General features: G+C 43.7%; 1 protein-coding gene across 1 annotated transcript; it reads right to left on the minus strand.

Moving 5' to 3' along the window:
* Positions 1-172: 172 nt before the first annotated feature.
* Positions 173-12,125, minus strand: LOC121004653 (beta-microseminoprotein-like). The gene is made up of 3 exons (XM_040436899.1): positions 11,996-12,125; positions 10,544-10,649; positions 173-471 (listed from the first exon to the last, which is right to left on the minus strand). The coding sequence occupies exons 1-3, from the start codon at positions 12,036-12,038 to the stop codon at positions 342-344; spliced, it is 279 nt and encodes a 92-aa protein (XP_040292833.1). The 5' UTR covers positions 12,039-12,125; the 3' UTR covers positions 173-341.
* Positions 12,126-21,654: the final 9,529 nt, after the last annotated feature.

Consider the following 21,654-nt stretch of genomic DNA (forward strand, 5'->3'; position numbering starts at 1 on the left):
CTTTTCTGCTATAGCTCAGGGAACGTGTCTTTTCTGCTATAGCCCAGGGAACGTGTCTTTTCTGCTGGAGCCCTCTCCCTTTCACAGATCAGGAGGCAGTTGAAGGATGAAACTGCATGTGCGGCCTTCTCAGTGAGCCGGACAAGAAATAAGAAAAAAACAAAACAGCAGGTGGCACTATCCAGATACATTTTATTAAATAACTCATCCAAAATTTTGAATTACATGCAATTACAAAATATTTTTTGTGGGACAACCCGTTTAACTTGCTGATGGTAAATACATTTGACCATCGTCTTTTATAGAGATAAGTACTGAGGTAGACATTGCAGACAATATGTTCAGCCCACCATTCCGTAAGATTCACACTGTTTGGTTGGATCTTCATTTGGAATCAGGTTGTAGACACAGTTTTTCCGGTCAAACACGAATTTGCATCTCTCCTTATCATAGTTTACTGGTTTACCGTAACTATATGAAACAAAGGAATATTAAAACACATTATACACTTTGTTTATAAATACTGTACCTAAGTAAAACACTATGTACAGTATATAGCCTGGTAGCTATTTATCACTAGTGGGTCCCAAGTAGTTTTAGAGTGTTAATGGTAGTCTCTACTTTTTAAGGCTGTGGTGTACCCATTGGCTCTGTGTCCCACAGGAGGCTCTATGGTGGACCTCTACTTTGAAATCACAGTGAATGGGTAGCTTTATAAAATTAAAAACATAACATTTATTTATGTACGTAGATAAAATAATGGGCCCTACTATGCTTAACAAAAATAATTAGTTGCCACTAGTAACACTTATCTCTTGAAAGAATGGGCGGAGATGTGAAGGGACCAATAAGGGATAGTAATAAAGTAAGGAGATAGGATGAAGGATAGCCAGGTACCAAGGCAGAGAGACACAGTGCTGGGTCGAAATCCCTAGATCACCCTGTCTCTCTATATCCTCCCTCCTATCTATCACAGTATCCCTATTGCAACCCTTCCTTGAGATGGACTGCCCAGCTTTGCCCGATAGCCAGAAATGGTCCTTGAGGTGGTTACCCTAGCACCAGGGGAGGGGGCAAAAAAAGCTGGCAAAGATAAATGTGATGAATCAAGAGCAAGCGAATCCACAACTGGTGTGAAATCACCTACAGTACCAGACACGTTCATACACAAAAAAAGATATGTAATCCAAAATAATTAACACATAATGATGGTGGTATAGTCCCGACGCGTTTCCTCAGTGTTACCTGATTCGTCAGGGGACAAGATTATATCTAGAGAGCCCTTAGGCTGGGCTCAGTTATCCAACAAAATAGGGTCACAGGGGGCACACTGATAAATCAAACCCACAAGGCTTTTACAGTCTCCCTAGTGGTGGAGAACTGTGCAGCAAATGAGGTATGAAGATGAACAATTGTGTGACCTCCAATCGGCCAACCGTTGTAGAGTTAAAGACCGAGTCGCCCTCTATTTTGAAAGGCCTGTGGTGATTCCTGGTATTTAAACCTCTATCCGTGTGGAAAAAGAGATCTAAGGTGCTCAATGTTTAATACACACCAATGTCCAGGTATAGGTGTCTAGACCTGGAGGATAAACCAGGAATAACCAGAGGTCAATAGTCTTAACCAAACCGAGTTATATTGTTTGGTAAGACTTCAATCCAAACCTAGTAAACCGGTGATCATATATTCATAAATGCATCTCATTAACTGAAAGTATCTGTTCAATACACTTCCAATAAGAAAAGCATTCTGTCAGTTGATAGTATCTGTTTAACACACATTGTAACCGATCTCCCACCAGTGATGTCACTAGCGGACGTTTAGAAGTCAGTACAACATAACTTATCTAATGCTAATAACAGTCTGGTATAAAAGCATAAAGTAATGAGCAGCTTATCTGTCCAGTCGTTGGTAATGACTGTTCCCAGATAGGGATGGATGGAAGGTATTCCCTGGCGTCCCGCGTGTAGCAGTGGCAGTGAGGCCAGGTTCGCGGGTCATTTAAAAAGCCGAGAAGCCCCGCCTCCATACAACGCCCCCTCATCGTCAAAACGCGTCATCGTCACGTGGTCCTGCCGCTGTTCCGCCTATGGTCACGTGATACTCTGTTTTCCTATGACGTCTGGCGTGGAGGCGGATTCCTGTTACCAGGCAACCAAGACGACGCTCCGCTCTGATAATAGAGCCGAGGTCAGTATATGCCAGGTAGCCTGTCGGAACGCCGCCTTCCCTAGTTAGGTTACAGGCGGCTTAAAGTCTCCACTACACTTGCTTGAGGTGGTTGTTATAGTGAGATGCAGGGATGAAATCAAAGGGCAAGTAAGTTCAACCTCTGCTCCCACCACAATCTAACATGGTTTCCATTGGTCCGTCAGGTCTGCGGTTCTCCTAATGGAATATTTGAGTTTATAAGTTAGTTCTTCAGATGACTGTCATTGGCACTTGATTGCTACAACGCAACCATACTTCAATATGCCTCTACTAATCAGATCCCCAAAAGGGGAGGGTTTTAGTGACCTAGTTCGAAATGTCACTCCAACAGAATTTTTGTTGTTATCAAATTTGTTCTCACAGTGATGCAACCACTTACTAGGGGAAGCTAAGGGGGACAACCGTATAGTATCGCTCTTAGGGTACAATATAGCAGCCAAACGACAATTGCTCGTTTAAACCACTAGGGGCTACGGTTTGAAGATGGAATATCCACCAAGTCTCCCTCTGCAATATTTTCCGGTCCCAATCCCCTCCCCTTTTGGGTCTTGCGACCAGTTCAATGCCCATAAACCTCAGTCCTGAGGCATCACCCCCATGCATCATGTTGATATGTTTAGCAATGGGTGTGTCTTTGTCATTTCTAATGTCCCCCAAGTGTTCACCTATCCGGCGTCGCAACTCACGGGTGGTTTTCCCAATGTATTCAAGACCGCATATACAGTTGGCCCTGTAGATCACTCCCCTGGTGCGACAATTAATAAAATGTCTGATTTGGTGACACTTGCCGGTGACATTGGCCTGGAACGACCGTCCCTTTTGGATGTGTCCACAAGCCACACAACCACTACAGCGAAAACAACCGATTGGACGTTGGAGCCATGTCTCTTTAGAATCACGTGTGTCGCTGTAGTGGCTGTGTACAAGGCGATCCCTAAGACTCAGGCCCCTACGGTAGGTGACCTGTGCTGTTTCCGGGATAGCCACCTTGATGTCTGGGTCCATGAGGAGAACCTCCCAGTGGTTCCTCAATATCTGTTTAACCTCTGCAGAACAATCATCAAAAGTACCTATAAGGCGTATTAAACCAGTATCCGGTGTTTTAGGTTTAGTGTAGAGAAGTTCATCTCTCTTGCTACCACACGCTCTTTTAAAGGCACTTTTTAGGACCGCATCTGGATACCCCCTTTCCCGGAAACGACTTCTAAGGTCGTCCGCCTGAGTTTTGAATGTTTCCCAAGTGGAACAGTTCCTCCTGATGCGCAGGTACTGTCCCACTGGTATTCCCCTTTTCAAAGGGAAAGGGTGGTGACTGCTCCAATGTAGGAGTGAATTTGTGGAGGTGGGTTTCCTGAAGATGTCTGTTTGAATCAAGTCATCCCTTCCCCTTGAGATGGAGATATCCAAGAAAGGCAGAGTGTTCGTTTCAAAGACAGAGGTAAACTTCATATTTATATCATTTACATTAAGAGACTTAACAAAGTCTGAGAATTCAGTTTCTCCCCCTTTCCAGACGACAAAGACATCGTCAATGAATCTTGCCCAAGTGACGATACAGGAGATGTGTCTATTGGGAGCGTCACCAAAGATGAGGGGGCGTTGTATGGAGGCGGGGCTTCTCGGCTTTTTAAATGACCCGCGAACCTGGCCTCACTGCCACTGCTACACGCGGGACGCCAGGGAATACCTTCCATCCATCCCTATCTGGGAACAGTCATTACCAACGACTGGACAGATAAGCTGCTCATTACTTTATGCTTTTATACCAGACTGTTATCAGCATTAGATAAGTTATGTTGTACTGACTTCTAAACATCCGCTAGTGACATCACTGGTGGGAGATCGGTTACAATGTGTGTTAAACAGATACTATCAACTGACAGAATGCTTTTCTTATTGGAAGTGTATTGAACAGATACTTTCAGTTAATGAGATGCATTTATGAATATATGATCACCGGTTTACTAGGTTTGGATTGAAGTCTTACCAAACAATATAACTCGGTTTGGTTAAGACTATTGACCTCTGGTTATTCCTGGTTTATCCTCCAGGTCTAGACACATATACCTGGACATTGGTGTGTATTAAACATTGAGCACCTTAGATCTCTTTTTCCACACGGATAGAGGTTTAAATACCAGGAATCACCACAGGCCTTTCAAAATAGAGGGCGACTCGGTCTTTAACTCTACAACGGTTGGCCGATTGGAGGTCACACAATTGTTCATCTTCATACCTCATTTGTTGCACAGTTCTCCACCACTAGGGAGACTGTAAAAGCCTTGTGGGTTTGATTTATCAGTGTGCCCCCTGTGACCCTATTTTGTTGGATAACTGAGCCCAGCCTAAGGGCTCTCTAGATATAATCTTGTCCCCTGACGAATCAGGTAACACTGAGGAAACGCGTTGGGACTATACCACCATCATTATGTGTTAATTATTTTGGATTACATATCTTTTTTTGTGTATGAACGTGTCTGGTACTGTAGGTGATTTCACACCAGTTGTGGATTCGCTTGCTCTTGATTCATCACATTTATCTTTGCCAGCTTTTTTTGCCCCCTCCCCTGGTGCTAGGGTAACCACCTCAAGACCATTTCTGGCTATCGGGCAAAGCTGGGCAGTCCATCTCAAGGAAGGGTTGCAATAGGGATACTGTGATAGATAGGAGGGAGGATATAGAGAGACAGGGTGATCTAGGGATTTCGACCCAGCACTGTGTCTCTCTGCCTTGGTACCTGGCTACCCTTCATCCTATCTCCTTACTTTATTACTATCCCTTATTGGTCCCTTCACATCTCCGCCCATTCTTTCAGGAGATAAGTGTTACTAGTGGCAACCAGTGGCAGTGAGGCCAGGTTCGCGGGTCATTTAAAAAGCCGAGAAGCCCCGCCTCCATACAACGCCCCCTCATCATCAAAACGCGTCATCGTCACGTGGTCCTGCCGCTGTTCCGCCTATGGTCACGTGATACTCTGTTTTCCTATGACGTCTGGCGTGGAGGCGGATTCCTGTTACCAGGCAACCAAGACGACGCTCCGCTCTGATAATAGAGCCGAGGTCAGTATATGCCAGGTAGCCTGTCGGAACGCCGCCTTCCCTAGTTAGGTTACAGGCGGCTTAAAGTCTCCACTACACTTGCTTGAGGTGGTTGTTATAGTGAGATGCAGGGATGAAATCAAAGGGCAAGTAAGTTCAACCTCTGCTCCCACCACAATCTAACATGGTTTCCATTGGTCCGTCAGGTCTGCGGTTCTCCTAATGGAATATTTGAGTTTATAAGTTAGTTCTTCAGATGACTGTCATTGGCACTTGATTGCTACAACGCAACCATACTTCAATATGCCTCTACTAATCAGATCCCCAAAAGGGGAGGGTTTTAGTGACCTAGTTCGAAATGTCACTCCAACAGAATTTTTGTTGTTATCAAATTTGTTCTCACAGTGATGCAACCACTTACCAGTTGTGGATTCGCTTGCTCTTGATTCATCACATTTATCTTTGCCAGCTTTTTTTGCCCCCTCCCCTGGTGCTAGGGTAACCACCTCAAGGACCATTTCTGGCTATCGGGCAAAGCTGGGCAGTCCATCTCAAGGAAGGGTTGCAATAGGGATACTGTGATAGATAGGAGGGAGGATATAGAGAGACAGGGTGATCTAGGGATTTCGACCCAGCACTGTGTCTCTCTGCCTTGGTACCTGGCTACCCTTCATCCTATCTCCTTACTTTATTACTATCCCTTATTGGTCCCTTCACATCTCCGCCCATTCTTTCAGGAGATAAGTGTTACTAGTGGCAACTATTCATTTTTGTTAAGCATAGTAGGGCCCATTATTTTATCTACGTACATAAATAAATGTTATGTTTTAAATTTTATAAAGCTACCCATTCACTGTGATTTCAAATATTGACCAAGGGTTTAGCCCATTACTTCATTATAGTTTGACCGACTAAAATTGGTTGTGTTAAATTATCATGGACCTCTACTTTGGCACATCTATATTGGTGGGACGTTTTGTATATTGTATCTAACAAGCGGATCATAGATCATTTATCCACCTACTGTGAGTAACTCATAACAAACAACGAAACCTGGAGGGGTAAGAGATATCTTTTATTATCATATATAATGATATCCACTGCGATTTATATGCCAATCGGAATAGGACAATCATCTAACCTCATACAACAGCAGTGTCAATATATCTCAAGGCATTTTTGAGACCTGATATCGTATGACATTTGGAGTTCTCTTTTTGTTCCATAGACTGGCTATTTAAAAGCGGAAGATCTATGCCAATGATATGAAGTACTGACATTATGCTGCTTATATGTTGTATTGTTTTAGAGTTTTTAAAATGTTTATATTTGTGTGAAAAATTAATTATCCTTCAAAGTACCTTACACGTGTCGCCAAATACAGAGTGCCCCCATCCAGTTCATTCATTTATCTACGTTCTGTATATTGCCACTGTTTATATTCAGGGTACTTCAGAGGAACTAGGCTTGCCAGAGTTATTCTGAGGAACACTGTTGGCATTATTACTGTTGGGGCTTTCTGCTTAGCAACATAAGGGAACTCTGGTTGACAAAAATAATTTTAAGGGACGTTATGTGGGTTCTTTTATGTGTGCTTCTATGCACTATGTGCCCATTCTGATTGGTATAGTTATTTTGGGGGAGCTATGTAGGATGAGAAGAACACGCTGCCAAGCACGATTATTGTGGTGCACTGTGTAACACTTTTACTAATGTGGGATCTGTTTGGCAGGATTATTGTTGGTGGAACTATTACTTTCAGGGAACTATCTACCATTATTGTTGGGAGCACTGTGTATAGCACCAATTACAGTCAGGAGTAGTGTTGAGAGAATCAAAGCATCTGATATGGAATTCAATCTGAAGTTTAGGAAAAATTCAATTTGCAGCTAATCCGAATTTCTTCACATTTCGTGGCAACTAATAGTTTGTTTTTTTTCCTAAAATGGCGGCTACACGTGTTACAAAGTGAAAGAAAAAAGCCCGGGAATGCAAAATCACCGATAATCCATGCAGACAGCCAATCAGCAGCTAACCTGTCCTTGTAATGTCACAGCCCTATACAATATTCATCCCGTGTAGTGTTAGTCATTTCACTGTAAGCTGAGCATAGGAAAATACATGATAAGCGCTAGGGACAGTGTTCAAGAAGCATTTAATTATGGAATATTGGATAGGGAGACTGCAGGGACAGTGTAGGGAGATTGTATGGAGAGCTTTAGGGTGAGCATATGGAGACTGTAGTAAGAGCATAGGGAGACTGCAGGGACAGTGCAGGATCTGTAATCTGAAGCTGAAGGGATCCATAGGAGACAGCCCACTTTTTATCAATCCCTGTGTAGGGCGCAGAGCTATCAAATTATACAGTGTCCACCTTGTTTAATAGAAAAGCAATTCCATTAGGCCCTGATTCTTAAATTGGGGTGAATAAGCTGTGTAATTTAACTGTTATTGGGGTGTCCAACTTATTAAATAGATAAGCAATTCTATTACACCTGGATTCTCAAATTGGGATGAATAAGCTGCGGGGTGGTATCAGCAATCTGTCACGTTCCGGAGGCCCAAGACAGACCTCCGGGACGTCTTGCAAACAGGACACAGCCAGAATACAGACCAGGGACCAAGAGAGTACTTTATTACACATGTAATAAGGAACATGACAGTCACATATGCAGGTTAGCACTACCACAGAACCAAGTGCACTGGCAGACCAGAGGCAAAACCCAGAGGGTGAGCCAGTGAGCCCTGTACTTCATAGAGCCCCTGGTGGTGGGGATGAACTGGGTCGAGGACTCACTGGACACACCTCCAGGAAGGTCCCTGTACACTTGGCCGCTACCTTACCTGCAGCGGAAACAGACAACGGGACTGGAAACCAACCAAACACAGGACACGGAACCAGACAAATGGTAACCAGCACAGAAGCAGATGCCTGGGCCCCATGCGGAATAGAAGCATGGCAGTCTCAGGCTGAGCTGCAGACAGACTAGAGATCCTCCCTCCGGAGAACCCAGGGACCCTCTCACGAAGGCAGGACAGACACAGGAAAAGAAGCAGTAGGCACTGCCAGGCTAGACATGGAACATACAGGATCAGAAGCAGTAGGCAGTGCCAGGCTGGACATAGAGCAGACAAGATCAGAAGCAGTAGGCACTGTCAGGCTGGACGTGGAACAAAGTGGATCCAGACAGAGAACAGGTACAGAAGAACAGGCAAGACATGGACAAGGATAACAATGTCACCACATATCAGGTACAGAAAATCAGACAAGGAAACAACAACAATGCATTGCTAGGCAACACCACAAACAAGGACAGATGGCAATACCCCCTGGGTGAGCAGCAAGGTGCAACACCCAGCAAGGTAGAAGATAGACTGACCCCCTGGGTGAGCAGCAAGGGGCTACACCGAGCAAGGCTGAAGACAGAACTGACCCAGAGCCCCAGAGCTCACAGATAGATATAGCTGGATTTACAAAGGCACCTGATAAGCCACACCCAGGAACAGACCAGGGGAAGTTAACCCCACGAGAACCAAACAGGGAGGGGAGCCTGCATGAACAGAGAAGTGAACACAGGCTGCAGTACACGGAGTTACCCGCAGCCAGTACGCAGAGACCAAACAATCTGTGACGCAAACAGAAATACATCCATACTCAAACCCTGTTCACACACAAGGCCGCAGTCAGCACGCATCACAGAACCAGCATACATTGGAACACCCACAGCCAGTACACAAAGGTCATGCAGCCAGCTTGCACGGCACCTGTGACAGGAGTCATGGAGATACAGACACAGGGAGCCACAAACACAGGCCACAGTTCAAACACAACACCGCAGCCAGCACGCAGCCCCAAGCAACCACCATACACAGGTGTCAGCCTGCAGCCAGTATGCAAGAGCGCCAGCAGCCAGCCTGCACGGCAACAGTGACAAGAATTGTACAGAGATACATCCCGGGGAGTACACACATTCACAGGCAACAGTTCACACAAGACACCGCAGCCAGCATGCAGCCCCAAGCAACCAGCATACACAGGAGTCAGCCTGCAGCCAGTACGCGAGAGGGCGTGCAGCCAACATGGCCACAACTATCACAGTAAACCGCACGTGACACAGCACCAGCAACAGGAGCGCTATCTATAAGTAATTATGGGTGCTATTTGTGACAGTACTTATTTCAGAGTGTATTGTATGTCAGTCTGTAATACATAGTAACATAGTAACATAGTACATAAGGCCGAAAAAAGACATTTGTCCATCCAGTTCGGCCTGTCATCCTACAAGTTGATCCAGAGGAAGGCAAAAAAACCCTGTGAGGTAGAAGCCAATTTTCCTCACTTTAGGGGAATAAAAAATTCCTTCCCGACTCCAATCAGGCAATCAGAATAACTCCCTGGATCAACGACCCCTCTCTAGTAGCTATAGCCTGTAATATTATTACACTCCAGAAATACATCCAGGCCCCTCTTGAATTCCTTTATTGTACTCACCATCACCACCTCCTCAGGCAGAGAGTTCCATAGTCTCACTGCTCTTACCGTAAAGAACCCTTTTCTATGTTTGTGTACAAACCTTCTTTCCTCCAAACGCAGAGGATGTCCCCTCGTCACAGTCACAGTCCTCGGGATAAATAGATGATGGGATAGATCTCTGTACTGACCCCTGATATATTTATACATAGTAATTAGATCTCCCCTCAGTCGTCTTTTTTCTAACGTGAATAACCCTAATTTTGATAATCTTTCAGGGTACTGTAGTTGCCCCATTCCAGTTATTACTTTAGTTGCCCTCCTCTGGACCCTCTCCAGCTCTGCTATGTCTGCCTTGTTCACAGGAGCCCAGAACTGTACACAGTACTCCATGTGTGGTCTGACCAGTGATTTGTAAAGTAGTAGGAATATGTTCTCATCACGGGCATCTATGCCCCTTTTGATGCAACCCATTATCTTATTGGCCTTGGCAGCAGCTACCTGACACTGTTTTTTGCAGCTTAGTTTGCTGTTTATTAAAATTCCTAGATCCTTTTCCATGTCAGTGTTACCGAGTGTTTTACCATTTAGTATGTATGGGTGACTTGCATTATTCCTTCCCATGTGCATAACTTTACATTTGTCAGTGTTAAACCTCATCTGCCACTTATCTGCCCAAGCCTCCAATCTATCCAGATCCCTCTGTAGTAGTATACTGTCCTCTTCAGTGTTAATTACTTTACACAGTTTAGTGTCATCTGCGAAAATTGATATATTACATATGGACTTCTTTATAATGAACTAGTGAATGATTTCTCTTACGCTGTGCAGCATTTGAATTTTCCATTAGAATCACATGAACAGTCAAAGCAATCTTTTGTCCGCCACTGACTATTGAGTTGATACATCTTTTTTCTAAAGTAACAACCTGCAAATAAAAATATAGAAAATAAATTCAACATATAAAAACAAAGATAATTAAAGTTTATTCTGCCATTTTATGGGAGATCCTGCCATAGCAGCATTAGTGCAAAGATGCGTCCTGCAATGTCTTTTCCTGACAGGTCTGGCCACGTCTGTCCTCTCAGTGGCGTTGTTAGGGATACTAGCTGGTGTTTGCACAGAGCACACTGCTGTCCAGTAGCAGGGCTCAGCTACTCCTCCAAGCAGAATGTACGGCTGTCCAGTAGGGATGAGCCCACCCGGGTTCGTACCGAACTTTGCGAGTTCAGTTCGAATACCCGAACCCAGACTTTTTCACTGAAGTTCGGTGTTCGGGTGCCTGCATTATTTTCCGTTATAACATGGTTATACCGGGAAATAATAGCATCCTTAAGTCAGAATGCAAAACAATATGGACATTTAAGGGTTAAAAAAAACACACAAAACAAAACAACTCGCCTCATCCCTTTGATCGCGCTGCAGCAGCTTCTTCTATCTTTACTGAACAGGACCATCCAAAGGACCTGCAATGTGCGCAATGACATCACTGCGCCCTCCCACATGGTCATCATGCATATCTTAGGTCCTTTGGCAGTTCCTGTTCAGCAAAGATAGAATAAGCTGCTGCAGCGCGATCAAGGAGATGAGGTGAGTTGTTTTGCTTTTTAACCCCTTAATGGCCATATTGTTTTGCATTCTGTCTTAAGAATGCTATTATTTTCTGATATAACCATGTTATAACGGAAAATAATAAAGTGTAGGTCGGGTCCCAGTTGACTTCAATGGGATTCAGGCTCAAGTTCAGGTCCCAAACCCGAACTTTGACATGAAGTTCGGCCGAACCGGGCGAATCCGAACTTCCACGGGTTCGCTCATCCCTACTGTCCAGCCAATCAGTAGGCTCACTCAGAGGACCAATCCCTGTGCCTGGCACTCTATTTGGACTTGCTCTGTATCGCTTTTGTCAGTATTTTTGTCCTGCAATCTGGTGTGATTTGACAGTTACATTGTTTTCTGACCCCACTTAACCAATCATAACCTGTATCGGTATTGACTCTGGACTGTGATAACCCCTTTGTCTGCCCTTCTTTAACATGTAGATTTTCCTGGTTTTCACTGTGTTCTGCCTCTGTTTTTCTCGACCACCTCCAGGTTTTGATCCTCGGTTTCACTTGGTGTCGCTGTCCACCTGATTACTCAAAAAGTCTGTAACTACTCTGCAGATGCCACCTGTGGACTAGCAGCAGAGAAGTCCAGTAAAATCTTGTAACCAACTTATAATATTAGTATACTACTGCTAAGCTCATGTGTGGTATAAACACTCACACTCACCTTTAGGCTCTGTACCAGGTTTCACTTTTGTATCACCACTCATGCAGGATGCATTGCTTACAACTACAAGGATTCCAGCACAAAATGCAATTGCCACAAGGAATTTCTAAAATGTATAAAATAAGATAAAAACAATAAAAAACATATCTGAAATGTTGCTGGGTAAGGCCTTATTCACACATACGTGGATTTTCACGGACCACGGTCCATGAAAACCCGGTCTACCGTCCTGCTGAGTGCACGACCGCATGGCGTCATTGGTTGCTATGACGCCGTGCGCTTAGTGCTGCCACCGCTGTACAGTAATACACTCGTATGATTTGATGAGACCTAACTACAGCCTTTTTTTTTTTATTCAAGTGGAAGGAAGAGGAAGTGTAATTAGCCTGCACAGCCGCTGCAATGTAGACTGAGTGTAGATAAACACTGAAGAGGATACAACGTGAATATGAATGCTACAGGCCCTTCAAACAGCTGGTTGGTGGGATTGATCTTAAATATTTTGAAACTAGAATATCCCCTTAGTGGACAAGCACCCCGATAATAGGGTACCAGATTCCCTGGAGTGTATGACACGATGGTTCCAGTTGCAAGCTGCCTCTCCACTATTTTATGCACTCTGGGCACTCAGGTATCCCATTCCCATGAATGGTGGGGGCCCAAGTGATCAGACTTCCAACAATCAGAGATTTACCACCTATTCTGTAGATAAGTGTTTACGATGGAGCAACCCAAAGGCAAGGCTACCTTAGAAACCAATTCTTTTATTGTCCCAGAATATCTAATATGAAAAATGAACCAACTTTACAATAGATTTTGATTGCAAAATGTCCTTTTATTTTGTTTCTGCAGCTCCTATATCCATGGTTACATAAAACAAATCCTGAGTAGTCACATCACAAATGTATTTAGGAGTGTGCTGTTCCAGCCTTTATTCTTGTATTCTACAATTGTTGTGTTTGCATTATATTATCATTTACTATGTTGTGTAACGCTGCCACCCTGTGGTTATTCTTATAATACCATTTATAGTGTGTTATGTAAATTTCCATTGCATTGCTCTCCTCCCTCTTTTGTGACATCACATCCTTTGTAAGGTCCTTCATACTTCCTCTTTGTCGTAGACCTTCAAGCTGGTGAGAGCTATTCTTTTTGACCTCTAATATCCTCTAGCATACCCTCATTTCCCTGCATTTGTTTTCAAGGCAAATCAATAAATGATCAAAGCTTCACCATTGTATTCTCCTCACTGGATCATCACATGCAACTGGTGCCTATATCTGGAGATATTAGTGAGTTCAGCTATCTACCATTGTTTGTACAGGGGCTATCACTCAGAACCAATCAGGGGATAATCTCTAACGTACATCTGTGGCAGAATAGTCAAAAAGAAGCCTAAATCTACAGTCTTGCATGTCTACACACACAGTCTGCCAGCGAGCTTAGAGCTGTCCGCCATCTTACACGCACGTGGCTTCATAAGCACAGTGCACAAGCTGTAATACCCTCTTAAAGAGACAGTACCGCTTAAATAGGAATAACATGTCCACAAGAAGCTTAGTGGATCTCTCAGTAACTGAATACAGGAAGTCACCCTGCTCCCAAAAACTCAGATATGCAGGAAGCAGAGTCCATGTTAACTGAAGAACAAGCAGTACGATCTAAACGTGTTATCAAGCCAACACAAAAGATTAGAGAGAACTTTGAGACGACCAAAGAAGAGTTCAGTGACAATTTAAACGATTTATGGCAGAGAACTGAACACTATATAGCAGCTCTTTTACGATATAACAACGACCCAACAAAGTTAACCACAACGTTGAATCGCTTAACTAACTCCTATGTCCACTATCAACGACTCTCTGCTAAGTACATCACTTTCCTGAGCGACTCTGATTTTGACGAAGCCTCACAGGAGCTGAGTGAGAGAAAGAATCTCCTTGAAGAGAAGGATGCCCTAGTACAGGATGCTAAGAGCAAGGCAGAACTCCGCATCGCACATTTACAGGAGGCGAGATCCTATCGATCAACTTCAAGTAAACATACCCTTTCATCTTCCAAAATCTCTCGTTCCGGAAGGTCAGCCTTGCATAACAAGCTTATAGAAGTCCGGGCAGAAGCAGAGGAAGCTAGTATAAGAACTTCCTTTGCTAAGAAGGAGGCAGAGATTACGAATAAGAAAGCAGAAATGGAGGCGGAGATTACGATAAAGAAAGCAGAAATGGAGGCTAAGAAAGCAGAAATGGAGGCTAAGAAAGCAGAAATGGAGGCAGAGACAGAAGCCCAGCTAAAGATCCTCCAGACAGAAAGGGAAGAAGCAGCTACCTTAGCTAAACTAAAGGTCATCGAGCAAGCATTAGGCCAAGGTACCGGCCCAGACTGTTTCGTTCCAGGAGAAGAGGAAGACCCAGCCGACCGCACTGCCAGGTATGTGCTAAGGCAACCATCGCCTACTCCTCCTGCTAAATCGCATGCACCAACGCCACTTCTAGCTCACCAACTGGGCGAACCCACAGAGTACCAGAAATCATCACAGCCCAGTAATAAGGTAATATCTAGCACCACGCGGGCTGATCATCCAGAGACTAAACCGCAGCTTAATCCTTATGCCACATCATTCCATCCTGATCAATCTCAACCTTATCTGCCAGAGCCCCCACATGCTCTAGAGACACCACAATGCAATACAGCAATATGGAATGGGAGATCAGACATGTCAGACTTTGCCAGATACATGATGCGCAGGGAGCTGATTAACATTAGTCTCCCAAGGTTTGATGAACTACAGGGCCTGGAAATCGACCTTTAAAGCAGTAATCGGTGACATAAACTTCACTGCCATGGAGGAACTTGACTTGCTCATCAAATGGTTAGGCCCAGAATCTGCAGAACGCATAAAGACATTAAGAGTGGTTCATGCAGGCCACTCAGAGGAAGGTCTCGCTGCAGCATGAGAGAGACTTGAACAGACCTATGGCAGTCCAGAAGCTATAGAAAGTGCCTTATTCAGGAGACTTCAAGCCTTCCCAAGGATAACTGGCAAAGACAATCGCAAACTCCAGGATCTGAGCGACCTACTAAAAGAACTTGAATTGGAAAAAATGGACCCACGTCTGCCAGGACTGAGTTACCTTGATACCGCACATGGCGTCAATCCAATAGTGTCGAAACTACCACATGGCATGCAAGAGAAATGGGCAGACCAGGGCTCCAGATACAAGAGAGAACACAATGTGTCTTTTCCCTCTTTCTCTTATTTTACCAGATTCATCAGTGACCAAGCTCGAAAGAAGAATGACCCCAGCTTTGACTTCACTGAATCCACTCTACCTGCTTCATCCTCATGTTCAAGGTATGACAACACCACAAATAAACGTAGAGACTTAAAGGGGACAGTATCCGTTAGGAAAACCAATGTTCCACTCATTTCAACCTGCACTACTAGGAAGGAATACCCTGTCCTCAAAGAAAAGGACCCTAACCGCATGTGCCCCATCCATAAAAGACCTCATCCTTTAAAGGAGTGTCGTGGGCTCAGGGCAAAGACCTTGCAAGAACGCAGAGAGATACTCAAAGAGCTTGGAGTGTGTTACAAGTGTTGTGCCTTATCTAATCATATGGCGAAAGACTGTAAGGTTATTATCAAGTGTGCAGAATGCAGCAGTGACAAGCACGTTACAGCAATGCATCCTACCTTGCCTTCAGACAACGCACCATCTCAAGCTGCGACCAATGCCGTCGCACTTCATGGCGGGGAGCCATCGACTCAAGAATTAGCTACAACTACTATTTTCTCTTCCTGTATGGCGATATGTGGCAAGGAGGCTGATTCTAAGTGCTGTGCAAAGGTGTGTTTGGTCAACGTCTACCCAGAAGGGCAATCTGAAAGAGCCATCAGAATGTACGCAATTATTGATGAACAAAGCAATAGGTCTCTGGCAAAACCTAAATTCTTTGAGATTTTCGGCATAGCAGGAGAAGCAACACCATATACCCTCAACACTTGTTCTGGTCGTGTATAGACTTATGGCAGAAGAGCCACTGGATACCTTATCTCCTCCATAAAAGGGAACGTTCATATTATATACCCTTGCCAACGTTAATTGAATGCGACCAAATACCAGATGAAAGAGATGAAATTCCTACTCCAGAAGCTGCATATCATCATTCCCACTTGAAACATCTAGCTAGTGAGATCCTCCCTATGGACATGAATGCTGACATCCTACTTCTGCTCGGGAGAGACATTCTGAGGGTCCACAAGGTGCGTCAACAATGCAACGGTCCTGATAATGCCCCATATGCACAGAGACTAGATTTAGGCTGGGTAATCATGGGCGATGTATGTATAAATAAGAGCCACAAACCATCTCAAGTGAACTCCTTCAAAACCTTTGTGCTCAACAATGGTCGCACATCTCATTTTAAGCCATGTGTCCATCATTATGAGGTGAAGGAAAGGCTTTCTAACCTCTTAAAGACACCAGACATCATTCCTACCAGTTATGACAACTTGGGAGAAACTGTGTTTTGTACAACACCAGACGACGACAAACTGGCCTTGTCCATGGATGACAAAGAGTTTATTAAAATAAAGGACGATTAATTCTTCAAAGATGCATCTAACTACTGGGTTGCACCTTTACCTTTCCGTGCTGTAAGAGCCAGACTCCCTGACAACAGGGAACAAACACTCTCCAGATTCATCTCCTTGCAACGTACGTTAAAAAACAAACCAGAAATGAAAAGTCATTTTGTGGCCTTCATGGAAAAAATATTTCGCAATGATCATGCAGAGCTGGCTCCACCCTTACATGCATGAAGAATGCTGGTACCTTCCATCCTTTGGGGTATATCACCCACGGAAGCCAAACCAAATAAGAATGGTATTTGATTCAAGTGCCAAACATAACGGCGTATCTCTGAACGACGTCCTTCTCACCGGTCCGAACCTGACCAATAATCTGGTGGGAGTGCTCATGAGATTCAGAAAGGAGCCAGTTGCCATTACTGCTGACATTGAACAAATGTTCCATTGCTTTATCTTGCGGCAAGATCATAGAAACTACCTCAGGTTTCTTTGGCATAGAGACAATGACACCAGCAAAGAAATGGTTGAATGCCGCATGAAGGTGCACGTGTTTGGTAACAGTCCTTCACCTGCTGTTGCTACATATGGCCTACGTAGGGCTGCCTTAGATGGTGAGTCAGAATTTGGGGAACATGCCAGAAACTTTGTCGTGAGAGACTTCTATGTGGACGACGCACTCAAATCCTTCCCTACAGCGGAGGAGGCCATAGATCTGCTCAAAAGGACACAAGATTGCGCCACCAGACCGGCATCTGGAAGAGTCTCTGCAACTTCTTCTTGGTTGACAGGTCCAGGGTTTCTGCTGAACCAGATTGAAGAAACTCCTACCCAAGACGTCTTCAGTCTCCAGGACCCTCATGAAGATCCAGAGATTCGGCCTGAAGTTAGTACCTTCGTCACCAAGTCTGAAAGGAGCGCTGGCTTGGGCTGTCATCGCTTTGAACGCTTCTCTAGATGGTCAAGACTCATTCACATCATTGCAAGGTTAATCCACATTGTTCATTGTTTTCATGCTGAGAAGCATAACACTGACTGTCGCAGTTGGCACCTGTGCCATAAACCTCTAACGGCAGAAGACATTATTCTAAGTGAATTGCTTGTGATACGTAACGTACAGCAGAGTGCCTTTAAAATGGAACTGAAATGTATACATGACAAGCAAGATATACCAAAAGGCAGCCCCATTGTCAACTTGAAACCAGTAATTGATGATCGTGGCATGCTGAGAGTTGGTGGTCGCCTAAAAAAGGCTAAGCTAGAGATTGCAGAAATGAATCCCCTCATTATTCCTGCCAAACACCACGTTACTACACTGTTGATACGGCATTATCACGAAAGAGTCCAGTATCAAGGCCGACGTTTCACTGAGGGCGCTTTAAGAGCCGCAGGTCTTTGGATAGTGGGAGCAAAAAGACAGGTTGCTCATATTATTCACCATTGCATTAACTGTCGCAAGGCGAGAGGAAAATTACAACATCAACAAATGTCTGATTTGCCAGTTGATAGGACAAGCACCGAACCACCGTTCACTTATGTTGGTCTGGACGTCTTTGGGCCATGGACAGTCACTGCACGTAAGACCAGAGGTGGTCATGCAGAAAGCAAACGATGGGCAGTGTTGTTTACATGCTTAAGTGTACGTGCTATACACATTGAAGCAATAGAATCCATGGACGCTTCTAGCTTCATCAATGCTTTAAGACGATTCCTCGCCATCAGAGGACCAGTAAAGCAAATAAGATCTGACTGTGGAACCAACTTCATAGGAGCCTGTCGAGAGTTGCAAATTGACTCTAAACCAGTTCAAGACTACTTAGCCAATAATGGTTGTACATGGATCTTTAACCCCCTGCATGCCTCTCATATGGGCGGTTCATGGGAAAGAATGATAGGCATCACCCGCAAAATATTGGACTGTATGCTGATGGACTCAAACTTCTCAAGGCTCACCCATGAGACTTTGACTACCTTCCTGGCTGAGGTATCCGCTATTGTCAACTCAAGACCTCTTGTACCTGTATCTATGGATCCAGAATCCCCTGCCATTCTTACTCCAGCAACTCTTCTCACTCAGAAGTTTGGATCTGTTCCTAATCCACCAGAAGAGTCTTCTTCTAGTAACATATATCTGAAACAGTGGAAGCACGTTCAACATCTGGCCAACTGTTTCTGGAGCAGGTGGAAAAAAGAGTACTTAAAGCTTCTGCAAGCACGTAGAAAGTGGCAACAGGTCAAGCCAAACTTACAGATAGGAGATCTTGTACTCATGAAAGACCAGAATGTGGAAAGAAACTCCTGGCCCATGGGACTCATCTCAAAAGTCTTCATCAGTGAAGATGGCAAAGTTCGCAAGGTGGAAGTCACCATCGCAAAACAAGGCCATCCCAAATCCTTTATCAGGCCTGCATCTGAGATTGTTCTCCTCTTACCCGTAGAGGAATGATTCTTTTACTTGAGGAACTTTATTCCTGGCAACCAGAAGACTCAGGCTTTGGACTGTTCCAGTTCACCATTTCCAGTATGTTCTTTTTGTTTGTTTTTTGTCTTTCAGGTTCCAACATTTCATGGACATTTTTGTAGTTGCATATATAGTGAAATCCAAGGATTTCAGACGGGGAGTGTGCTGTTCCAGCCTTTATTCTTGTATTCTACAATTGTTGTGTTTGCATTATATTATCATTTACTATGTTGTGTAACGCTGCCACCCTGTGGTTATTCTTATAATACCATTTATAGGGTGTTATGTAAATTTCCATTGCATTGCTCTCCTCCCTCTTTTGTGACATCACATCCTCTGTAAGGTCCTTCATACTTCCTCTTTGTCGCAGACCTTCAAGCTGGTGAGAGCTATTCTTTTTGACCTCTAATATCCTCTAGCATACCCTCATTTCCCTGCATTTGTTTTCAAGGCAAATCAATAAATGATCAAAGCTTCACCATTGTATTCTCCTCACTGGATCATCACATGCAACTGGTGCCTATATCTGGAGATATTAGTGAGTTCAGCTATCTACCATTGCTTGTACAGGGGCTATCACTCACAACCAATCAGGGGATAATCTCTAACGTACATCTGTGGCAGAATAAGGAGACAATAGGATATACACTGATGGGTAATGGGTAACAATGTTTTAAACTTTTGACTTTCAGGCTCCATTTCTCACCATTCACTACAGCTTTGAATGTGAGACTACCATCATTTTATAGACAATCATCTTAGCTATTTAATACATAATTTGACTTAGCATATGATTAATTATGCAAATTCTTGTCATGTAACTGCATTGTTACTGTTTTGCTCCTAAAATTCTAAATTGTAGTTATTATTATTTTGGTAGTATTTTGTAAATCCACCTTAGACTTTCAACTTTGCCTGAATCCTTCTGGGCATGTTCTCGATCAGATTCAAGCATGTCTCGACCGAACTCTGTTCCCAAGTCTCTTCTACACATTCCCAATGTTGGTGCATACTGGTCGACTCACTTGGGTACAAATACAGCTTTTTCTTCTACTCTATCGACAAGTGTTCAATCGGTTTGAGGTTTGGGGACTGTAGGGGCCAATCCAGTACCTCTACTTCATTGTCACTAAACCATTTCTTCGCCAATCTCAACGTATGCTTCCGGTCGTTGTAACAATGCAGTAACACATTGTCGTCCTTTTCATACCCATAGTACTCAAGTCTATGAAGTAACTGTAGCTGGCCAGCTAAGACCTGTCCTAGGTTGCTAGTATAGCTTAGATGTGTATACAGCTAGACTTGCTAATAACCCTAATACAGTTCCTATGTTTATGTGTTAAAGACAAAAGCAGAGTTATGTACTGTGACATCATGTTTTGGATGTCATATAACTGTTATATTTTGTGTTCAGAGAAGCAGAAAAAGATAATATGCCTTTAAGATTCATTTTGTTATGTAAGGTAAGCTCAGTGACACAGCAAAAACAACAGAAAGCATAGTGTTAATCTGTTGTTGCTGGGCAGAAGTCTAGACCAATCACAGCCAGCTTCTTACACAGCAAGAGTTTTCACCAATCACAGCCAGCCTCACAGACAGCCTGTCTGGGAATTCCCCTAGCAGGAGCTGTTGGAAACATTACTCACCAGAGACAGGAGCTGAACAAACACAGATCCAGCCAGAGTTCAGTTTTATGGAAGGAAAGAGGCCAAAATAGGTATTTAATACAGTTATGATGTGTTCCTATTGTTAATAGTGTGATTAGAGCTGTATACTGAATTGTTTATATGTGTTTACTTGCAGTTCCACTAATTGCAAATACAATTGCAAATTCAATTGCAACCATACAGTTGCAAACTACAAAACAAATACCATCCAAACAAATTGCAATCCAAATTGCACACAACCATACCAGATCATACTCAACCAATCTGCAAATAGTCACTGATAACTACATACTGCAAGTGAACTATTAGTTAGACCTCAGATATATCTCTCAGAGAGATCATAAAGTGCTTAAATAACTTAAAGTGAGAGTACAGATACTCAAGAGAGAAATATATCCACCATTTTATGTTGAATGACAAGATTGAACAGTTAAACCACCATCTTAATCATACCGCCATTTTGTGATATCTTTTCAACACGTGTTATGTACATGGACTATATGCTGCAGAGGCTGCAGTATTATATGAAGAAAAGTTGAAGTTAATAAAGAAGTTATTTCAAGCATTTGGTGTGCTCTTTAAACCTACTGTTTCCATAGAACGGCGCTAGAGGAATTACAGAGTAATAGATAGTCTGGTTAGACTAAAAGTCAGAGATATTAAAATTCTTCTAATGCCATAGGGCAAAAGGCACTTCATAGTGCTGCGCCTGCCACAGTAACTCATCTTGCAGGATACTCACATACAGCTTAGCATTGTGACCACCATTGATCCTGGCCAAGTATCCAACCCCTTTGTCTGTGAAACAACCCTATATCATCAGGCTTCCTCCACCAAACTTGATAGTTCCTTCTATTTCTCGACCCGTTAGCCCCCTTTTCCCTTGTTTCTTCCAGACACATTTGCATCCATCAGAGCCCAGTCTATTGACTTTCATCTCATC

The sequence above is a fragment of the Bufo bufo genome, chromosome 6, assembly GCF_905171765.1.
Source record: "Bufo bufo chromosome 6, aBufBuf1.1, whole genome shotgun sequence".
In the NCBI taxonomy this organism is placed as follows: domain Eukaryota; kingdom Metazoa; phylum Chordata; class Amphibia; order Anura; family Bufonidae; genus Bufo; species Bufo bufo.

Excerpts from the sequence above, each read along its gene's own strand:
- LOC121004653 (XM_040436899.1), bottom strand. The coding sequence starts at position 12,038 with ATGAGTGGTGATACAAAAGTGAAACCTGGTACAGAGCCTAAAG. Across the intron at positions 10,650-11,995 it reads ACCTGGTACAGAGCCTAAAG|GTTGTTACTTTAGAAAAAAG; the intron begins GTGAGTGTGAGT and ends TTTTATTTGCAG. Across the intron at positions 472-10,543 it reads AAATTCAAATGCTGCACAGC|TTACGGTAAACCAGTAAACT; the intron begins GTAAGAGAAATC and ends TGTTTCATATAG.